Source organism: Coffea arabica, chromosome 1c (assembly GCF_036785885.1).
Source record: "Coffea arabica cultivar ET-39 chromosome 1c, Coffea Arabica ET-39 HiFi, whole genome shotgun sequence".
Classification (NCBI taxonomy): domain Eukaryota; kingdom Viridiplantae; phylum Streptophyta; class Magnoliopsida; order Gentianales; family Rubiaceae; genus Coffea; species Coffea arabica.
The window spans coordinates 57,838,998-57,848,392 of record NC_092310.1 but is presented as its reverse complement, the minus strand read 5'-3'; the positions used below and the strand labels follow the sequence as shown (position 1 = coordinate 57,848,392).

At 36.8% G+C, this 9,395-nt stretch overlaps 2 protein-coding genes across 6 annotated transcripts; one reads left to right on the top strand and one right to left on the bottom strand.

Moving 5' to 3' along the window:
* Window positions 1–277: 277 nt before the first annotated feature.
* Window positions 278–4,194, bottom strand: LOC140037594 (probable inactive histone-lysine N-methyltransferase SUVR2). 3 transcript variants are annotated; one of them, XM_072082036.1, is made up of 6 exons: window positions 3,984–4,189; window positions 3,717–3,889; window positions 2,508–2,740; window positions 2,322–2,357; window positions 1,618–2,203; window positions 278–833 (listed from the first exon to the last, which is right to left on the bottom strand). In XM_072082036.1, the coding sequence occupies exons 3-6, from the start codon at window positions 2,688–2,690 to the stop codon at window positions 442–444; spliced, it is 1,197 nt and encodes a 398-aa protein (XP_071938137.1). In that variant the 5' UTR covers window positions 2,691–2,740; window positions 3,717–3,889; window positions 3,984–4,189; the 3' UTR covers window positions 278–441. The 3 variants fall into 3 exon arrangements, with proteins under 3 accessions (XP_071938137.1, XP_071938133.1, XP_071938140.1); XM_072082032.1 differs by lacking the exon at window positions 3,717–3,889 and having other exon boundaries at window positions 3,984–4,188; XM_072082039.1 differs by lacking the exon at window positions 3,717–3,889 and having other exon boundaries at window positions 739–1,491; window positions 3,984–4,194.
* Window positions 4,195–7,153: 2,959 nt separating this feature from the next.
* Window positions 7,154–9,215, top strand: LOC140037576 (plasmodesmata-located protein 2-like). 3 transcript variants are annotated; one of them, XM_072081987.1, is made up of 3 exons: window positions 7,154–8,157; window positions 8,442–8,567; window positions 8,754–9,215. In XM_072081987.1, exons 1-3 carry the CDS (start codon window positions 7,419–7,421, stop codon window positions 8,759–8,761), a joined length of 873 nt encoding a protein of 290 aa, XP_071938088.1. In that variant the 5' UTR covers window positions 7,154–7,418; the 3' UTR covers window positions 8,762–9,215. The 3 variants fall into 3 exon arrangements, with proteins under 3 accessions (XP_071938088.1, XP_071938094.1, XP_071938080.1); XM_072081979.1 differs by having other exon boundaries at window positions 7,157–8,157; window positions 8,436–8,567; XM_072081993.1 differs by lacking the exon at window positions 8,442–8,567.
* Window positions 9,216–9,395: the final 180 nt, after the last annotated feature.

Below are 9,395 nucleotides of genomic sequence, written 5' to 3'. Positions count from 1 at the left end.
TTTTTGAGGCTTTTTTGGTGTTTTGAGGCTGTTTTTTGTGTTTTTTTAAAATTATTTTTGATATTTTTGAGGTTGTTTTGTTTGTGTATTACTATAACATTATACATGAAAAACTTGTTTTTCAAAAAATGACTAATCCAAACAGAGCCTTAATTTTAATTACTAAATCAAAATCTCTTCAGCTAAACTTGGAGTACTAAACAAATCAGACAAATAAAGAACTCAACTTGCATGACTCTCATGTACTTAACAATTTATCAAGCAATTAGCGCTAATGTAAAAGGAATGAATGTTAGAACTTGATAAACCGAATGTTTATTTTAAAAAAAAAAATGTTGACAGGGAAGAGAATTGGTTTGCGATTAGACGTCGGCATCTTGTTGAACTTGAAATGGAGCAACATCAGCAACAGGTCTTCTTGCTGTCACCCATCTTCTTTATTCAACTCGTTTCTGCTGATTTATTACAAGAGTCAAAACCTAGTTCCACAACACCCGCACACATGTCCTCCATCAGCTTCATGAGGGAGAAGTTTGCGTCCAGGTTTTTGTGCGATTTGAGATATTTTTCCTCGACCAGCTTAACTACTGCAGCTAAACTAGGCACATGAAAATCAGGTCTTTGGGGAGAAATATTGTAGCTCAAACAAATTTTCACCTCTCCCAAGGATGACGAAGCAATCTCCAGCTGAGAAGATGATTTATCCGAGACCTTTGCAGCAGCACCATTACTCGTATCTTTTCCTACTTGGGGTTCTGCTGTTAAAGGTACAGGACCATTTTGTACTCTTTCTGAACAGCTTTTCCTTGAAGAATCTCCCTCTTTGGATGTCTCTATGAAAATCAAGATTGTTAAAATCTAACGCTAGAAGGTGCAAACTGACATGCATCTGATCGGCTTTGTTTGGATTGTGGTTTATTTGCCAAAATATATTTGCTTACATCATCATTACAATTTCCAACACACCTTTTTATCTTCCCAATTACCTTTTTATCTCACATACATCACATCACAAGAAGTGCTACAATAAAAATATCTCTAATAATTCACAATCCAAACAAACCAGGCCATCTAAAACTTTTTTAATCTGCTAATGCAAGATGCCCACATGTAACTTAAGTTGGAATTGAAACAAAAACCAAAGACCATGCTCACTTGAACATTAGAAACTTCACAAACTAAACATTAGGGAAAAAAAAATCTTTGACTTATCCGGTTGAATATGCACATAAATCAAGCTCCTTTTAGTTTAGTAGACTACAAAATTACATTAAAAAAGAATAACAATTTTGATTCTTTATAATGTGAAAAAGTTTTATCCCGAAAGATAGGCATACATGTCATCAAAAATTCAACAAGAGCATCAAAAGAAGTTTGATCAATCACAAAAAACAGGAAGGGAAGATTATTTAGCAGTTATAAGTTTCTATGTCGCACTCATGAGCTAAAAGCTGAATGTGAGTTGAAAATTCCATCCCAGACCTAATACACCTGCAACACAATTCATGTATTCCAAGCCATAATGTTGGGTGTGAAAAAAAACTGATGTACTTTTCTTCGATAAAAATGTCAGTCTCAAACAAACAAGTTTGCAGAACTAGAGAGGGTAAGTTGTACCTTGAAGATCATATACTGGAGCATCACCAGCTAATGGCTCTTCTTCTGGCTGCACCAAAATCTGACGACCAACAGTTTTCTCCTGGGATACCGCCTGGGATGATCTCTCAGATTCCAACATTTTCTTCTCTGAAATACAATGGGGTGACAAAGCCTCCTTCCCTCTGTTTTCAAGACTCGGTGGATGGGGAACAGCAACTGATTCAATTGTCATATTCATTTGGCTTTGGTTATTACTAACAGGCTGAGATGTATCAGTTCTTTCTCTGAATGTCAAAGGCTTAGGTGAAACAGGTTGCTGTCCTTTATTCGTCTCTAGTGATCGGCATGATAAATGGTGGGACTCAATCATCCTGTTTCCATTATTCAATAACTTTGTGCTCACCATCTGTGGCTTCTGGTTCTCAGGCTGCTCTTCAGGTAGTTCAACTGGCTCATCTTTGGGGGTTATGAGAGAAGTCGCAGCCAAGAGAGTAGAGCTATTGTGCCACTCTGAAGGTTGCCCTTGGTAATTTGAGCGCAACTTTTTCAAAGGTCGTCCAAGGTCATCTGGCTCTTGGGCTTGTTCCCTCACAGCTCGTTGTTGCTAGCCAAAGTAAAAAGGAGCAAACAAAGAAACAAGCACACATGAGGGAAAAGTCAGTTAAAACTAATTATAATTCTTAGACAAAGCCAAGACACAGATAATACAAGCAAGCCCATACTTTGCTATTCTCAAGCTCCTTCTTCCTTTTTGCAGCCTGAAAGATTCCGTTGAAGCAGAAGAAGTGAAAAGTTAACCCATTGCATGAGAAGTTGATGAGAAGAACAAATACAACAAAGGGAAAAAACAAATGAAAGAATCTGATTGAGAAAAGTATAAAATAAACAAGGTATGATTAACTCTCCACCTCTGCTTCATCACTATCAAATATAGCATCAGCAAGAGCTCTATAATTTTCCTCTTCAATAAGATCCCAATTTTTATCATACAGTTTCAAGAGATTTTTCAAGACTGGTTTCACTTTCTCTTCAGAAATTCCAAGATCCCGCATAGCACGAAAGGCTTTTGCAACTTTAGGATTGGGAGGCATTGCCAACACCAGCAAACTAGAAGTGCAGCCTTCCCAATTGTTGAACTTACCTACATTTTCCCAAATCCATAAGCCAGGTGAAGAACAAAAATCATAAACATATGCATTTACAAGAAACAATGGCAACAAATGTTGCCTATACCAGTGTCAACAATTAAAAGGCAATGCACAAAGCCAAAGTACCATCGATGCCTTGGAGAGGTGCCAAAATTCAAATCACCACTTCCCACCAAACAAAGAGAAACCATGAGTCAAGCTGACCTCAACAAGCAGCTCAAACAGAACTGGATGCTCATAAAATAAAATTCCAATGTTTTATAATCTATGAGCATTAATCACTAACAAATTGTATGATAAGTAAAATGCGACAAAGTTGACACATGGAAAGAAGAAACTCTATAATTAGCACAAGAAAATTTTCCAAGGACCATTCAGAACTTAGATTCTGATGGAGATAAAACGCCTGGGATAAAGTAAATCTGTTACATAAATTACCCCACTTGCAAATCAAACACATATGTTAACTATGAATGCTGGTATCATTGTTTCACAATGGAATATAAGTCATCCAGCATCCTTTGCTTGCCACGAGTGGTGAGTTCTGCTTATTACAATAACAAAAATTGCATATGAAAATACCAGAAACTCTAAGACATATCTCCAAAGTCATTTTGGAAACCGTTTCAACCTAAAGTCCAAAGAACAGCTGAGAAGAAGCTGAGCCCCTCGATGATCTTCATAAACAAAGCCCCTTTTGCGGTCAAACAATCATCCCATGAACAAAACCTCAAGAAATAAGCATAAACTTCAACATAATTCAGCAATGCTAGAGTACTAACCACGCTAAGGGAAGTTAACAAAAGAACTCAACTCATACAATATAAGCATGGATCTCGGAAATCCCAGCAATAATTTTCTTTCTTTCCCAAACACCCACTAACAACCATTAGACGATAAATGTTCTGCTGACCCCCTACAGATCACGAGGAAATTGGCACCATGCAAGATGAAAGTCTGAATCTTTACCATTCCCGTTTAAACATGCACTAGTGCTTGTCTTGAATCGAACAGTTGGTGTGCCTATAAATGAGTTGCTGACGGTGACAAATCTTACTAAAGAGCAGCAATGTAAGTAAACATGAATCCATCTGGCAAGCCACGATATACTCCAAGCTCGAATCAGATAAATACATTCATATCTTTGACAGACAACGAAAAAAGAACAAGAAAAGAGTAAAGACAAAATGCCCAGATGAGAAGCAGACAATATAATACCATGAATCGCATCCTTACCAAGAGTGGCAAATATGAAGTTTAGCAGGCCACTCAAGCGAGAGAGCTGTAGAGAGAAAGGAGGGATTACAGGAGAAATAGGGCATAATTAGAAGAGAGAGTGAAATTGGGAAATTTTGGGAGGGAGAAGATCGGAGCAGCAGCGAGTGTGAAAGTAGATGAATCGGGGCGCGTCTGTGCATGGGTATTTCCATGGTTAAAGAAAGTAAAAGTGGGCGAATAATTTCGGAGCTTTGGATATTCTCGGTTTACTCGGTTGCCCACCCGCATACAGGCACTTGGTCACGCACGCTTGGATGCGGATTCAGCCTCGATGACGTGGCAGAAGACTTGGAAAAGTAGAGAAAAAGGGCTCTTTCTTCATCTCTCCTAGCTGGATAACGTTCTGAACGACGTCAACCGTCAGTATCCAGTTACGTGTCTGTATTTGAAAATTTGAAGCACATCTAAGGTGCTTGGGTTGACATTCATGATGTTTAGTCTGTTCATGGGCGGCTTCGAATCTTTTGTCCTCAAATTAGTCTTTATCCTATATATTTTTTTTTTGTACAGTTGTCACATATTTTTAATTTTTTAATAATTCAAACTCAAACAAATCGATAATAATTGATTAACAAATTTACTCAAAACCAATTAAAATAGATAACTCAAATTAAAGTACTTGTTAGGGTTTAAGGAAAAAATGATTTGGGATAAAAAATAAAAAAGAGTTTTAGTTGATTTCTACGCTTATGACCAACAAGACTTTTTTTTGTTAAAATAAAAATAAAAAAATATTTTGAATTATCTGTTTTAATTGGTTTGAATAAACTTGTCAATCTATTATTATCGATTTGTTTGAGTTTGGGTTATCAAAAATTTAGAGATACGTGGCAACTGTATAAATAAGGGACAGAGAGGATACAGACTAATTTGGAAACAGAAGATTCGAAGCCGTGCATACACAATACGTGAATTATACACATGAAAAGCTCGACTTATTTTATCATAGCCACAATTTGCTGATGGAGCTTAGCCATTGCCTGTAGCATGTCAAGAGGCAAATAGAGCGTTAAAGAAATTGTAAAGAAATATGAAATACTCCATAGACGAACTTTGGGTTTGTTTTCGGTTAATTATTTTAACTATTTAGAAATTCTAATATTAAAAAGTCAATTTTTGTGATTTTTTTGTTACTTTTGTGCTTCGATTATATATAATTTTTTATCACTAAAGAAGCTAAAATCTATCACTACTCAAACTGTAGGTTTTGTCACCAAGGTATACTTAATTCTACTTAATTTTTCTTTGTGCATGACCAAGGTTTACTCACTTTCAGTGTTAACTATACTTAATCTTGCTTCTAGACAAAACAAAATCAGACAAAAAACAAAGAAAACCGTGTGTTTGGATAAGAGATTATTTGAAACAAAAAGTTTTGAAAAAAAAAACAGTGTAGTATTTTTTTAATGTGATACATACAAAATAAAAAGATAATTAAAAAAAGAGTATATGATATAATCAAATAAATTGTGCAAATAATAAACTATCCAAGCATACTCTCACCGCACTTCGTGCATATCAAATAGATAGAGCGGCTTTGGAAATTGAAATTGAAAAAAGGAATAACGTGTAAATGGGGGAGCATTGATACACTGCAGATTTAAGTTTGAATATTTTTTTTCTTTTTTCTGAACGATGTAACAATAGTATATAAATACAGTATTTTGGCTTGTGCTGTATACGAGTCTATAAAAAGACTCAGTTGATACATCTAACATGGAGATACCGGAAAAGTTTTAAATTTTAAAATTGATTCTTACTAGAATTAGTTAATTCCACTATTTCAAAGTTTTTAACTGTATTAAAATAAACAAAAAATAAAGAAAAAAGGCATAAAGAAGTTCGAAGCATATTGAGAAGGTTTATACTAAAAACCCTTATTTTGTAATATATACATACGCACACACATATATACGTGGGCAAAAAACCTTGATGATCCTTAAACTTTACTAGTAATACCCTTTTAATTCTCTAACTAATAAATATGTATATTTTGTTCTCTAATTAATAAATATGCATATTTATAATTCTTTCGCCTAATTTTGTTGTTAAAGTTCAGAGAAAACACATTCCGGACTACTCGATCATAAAATCACACTTATTAGTTGGAGGACTGGGGATGCCCTAAATAAAAAATTCATGGACCATGGGAGTTTTTAGCCCTGTATAAATGCACTGGATGAGTGAGAAATAAAAGCAATCCTTTTTTTTTTTCGAAGAAAAGGGGATAGTCTAATACGCCAAATATTTTTACTTGGAAAAATTTACGAGTGCCACGACCACACAGTTGATGCATTTTTCGAAGGGATTCACGCCGAAGGCGTGACAGAGGAACGAGAATACTGCCTCTCCGGGGGCCGATACGCATGTACCGTGGTGCACCAAGAGATTCTTACCATTTTGCATGGGAAAATGTTATATACATTCCATTTCAATTTTTTGTTATTTGCACTAGTATCATTTTTTTATTATAAATTTTAATAAATAAAAATAATATGATTGAATTGATAGTAAATATGTGATTAATTAAAAAAAATGTAAATAATATTTTCCTTTCGTTTATTACTTTCAATCATTAACTTAAACTCGTAAAATTTAGGTCTTGTTTGATAATCCAGTTTAGCATTTAAATTTAATGGATTCAGATCTTAACATATTCAGACCGTTTGATAAAAAAAAAAAATCGAACATCTAAATTAGTTAAGTGACACTGAATTTTTTAGGCAAAATTTGTTTTTAAAATTAAGTGATAAGCATTGAATATAATATATATTCAAACGTATTAGATTTAATATTTAATAATTTAATGAATTTAAATTTCAGATTTAAGACTTAATTTTATCAAAAGCACCCTTGATCAAAGCTCAAGAAGACTTTACTTTAATCAATCAAGTCCAGACTAACGAAAGACGGATCCAAATGACAACATCATTTCATCTCCCTTAGGAACCATCTCGCTCGTACCTGGGAGGCAACGAAACGACTAATGCTAATGATATTGTGTGCAGCTATAGATCATAAATAAATTTTAACAAATAACAAATATGTTAAACATCTCAATTAAGCAACTAATTGCATTCAAATATTTTAATGATCAAAAGCCTTACGGTGTGCCAACTGTCGAATTGGACTGGCAACAAGCGAAGAAGGTACTTAAAAAGGCGAAAGACCAAAAGCAAGCCCCGGAACCATAACCTGCACAAAATCACAAAATCTCCGATCTCCAATCCCCGTCAATATTTCCTTTGTTCCTATTCTCCACCAGAAATAAAAAATACTAGAACCCCCACTAAAAGTCTAAAACCTCTATATGGTAATAATAACCCCAAGTACTGCTTCCCAAGATTTCTAGAGGACTTCAGATGTTTTGAACAATCATCCGAGTTCTTCAAAATGGGTTCCTCTTGCATCCTCTCCATCTTGCTCTTAACTTCGTTCATCAATCTGGGGTTTTCTGCTGATTACACAAGTTTGGTATACAAAGGATGCGCCGACCAAAAATTCCAAGACCCGACTGGGGATTACTCAAGGTCCCTCGAGAATCTGCTGGACACCCTGACCTCTCGATCTTCCTCAACCAAGTTCTACAAGGCCACGAGCGGTCAGGGCCAATCAGCCATCACTGGGCTGTTCCAATGCAGAGGTGACCTCTCCAGTAATGACTGCAACAATTGCGTGAAGAGAACCCCGGACGTGTCCCGGAGATTGTGTGGCAATGCTATTGCCGTCAGAGTTCAGCTGGGAGGCTGTTATTTAAGGTACGAGGCGTCGGGGTTTAGGCAGGTGAGCGCCACCGAGTTGCTGTTCAAGATTTGTGGGTCGACTCAGGCGAGTGGGAGTGGGTTTCAGGATAGATTGGACGCGGCTTTGGGGGAGATAGGCAAGGGCGTGGGGAGTAGTGGGAATGGGTTTTACACGGGTGGGTACCAGTCGGTGTATGTGTTGGGCCAGTGTGAAGGCGATCTAGCAAGCGGGGACTGCGCGGACTGCGTGAAAGCCGCCAGCCAGAGGGCTAAAAGTGAATGCCCCGCCTCTATTTCAGCTCAGATATATCTTCAACAGTGCTATGTTAGCTACACTTACTACCCCAATGGGGTGCCCCCCAGATCACTGTCATCGTCGGGATCAGGAGGTAAATACATGATACTCTCTGTAAAGGGAAATCTGATAGCTTTCCATCTGTTAATTGATCTTGAATTTATTAGTGGCGCGGCGCGGCTTAGAAATTTGATACCAGTAGTATCATTTAAGTTTGATCCAACGAAAGAAAATAATGAGGAGGATGATGGTTGGTTGATGTCTCTATCACTACTATCTTTCTGTACAAATGACAAATGTGATGTTTAAGCGATACTAGTCTGCTTAGTACTATTTAATTCTGTGGCGTGCGTTTTGACTGGACTGGTGTAGGAACAGGGCCAAACACGCAGAAGACGGTGGCTATTGTGTTGGGAGGGACTGTGGGGGTTGGCTTGGTAATTGCAGTTCTCTCAGTTGTGAGATCAGCACTGAATAAAAAAGGTCGGCCCAAGTATACAGGAGGTTAGTTTTTGTAGCATTGCCGTCGTGCACCATTATATTAGTAATATATTAATATTAATGCGATGAATCAAAATGCTTCGAGTAGGAGTCTTTTCTATCTCTAGGGTTCCAGATTATCACCCTTTTTTTTTTCGTCCTTTTGTTATTAGTTGATTTGTGATTGCGACTGTCCATTCATTATTGCAGATTATTAAGAAAGAAGGAAGGAGTGAAGGAAAAAAAATTGGCAGAAAGAGAGGTGTAAACTGTAGGTCTTCAAAATCAAGAGAGAGAGTGTGTATATTCACAGGGGAATCCTAAAGAGAAAGCACCAGGCAAAGGGTGGCGGCAGGCAGTGGAACCGAGCCTTTCAGAGTTTTCTTCTCATCCAAGTTGTCGCGTCTTTTCTTCTTTTCTGTTTTGCTCACAAAAGCTGGACAGCTGTCTCTATATCATACTTGCTGCACAGGGAAACTAACTAATCAAGGATAGTTGTGTGTTAGGCATCGGTTGTAGTTTGATTGGCAATCGTCCTCCTGGCAGCAGCTGTATATTATTATTGATTCAAACATGTGAATTGGCAGTGCCTTTACGATTTGAAGTGCTTGACTGGGTTCTCCACTTCACACTGGGAAAAGCAAATGATTTTCATCTCTTTTGGTGGTTCAATTATGCTCCCAAGGAAAGTAAATGTTATAGACAAAAGAAGATCCCAGTGAAAATTACTACTGTTTTGGTGGTTCAATTATGCTCAAGTAAAATAAATCAATTGCCAGATCTTTCCTTCTTGTTGGCTGAATGGTTTCCTTTATGCTCTGTTATTACTCACTATTAAAAAAAAAACACACA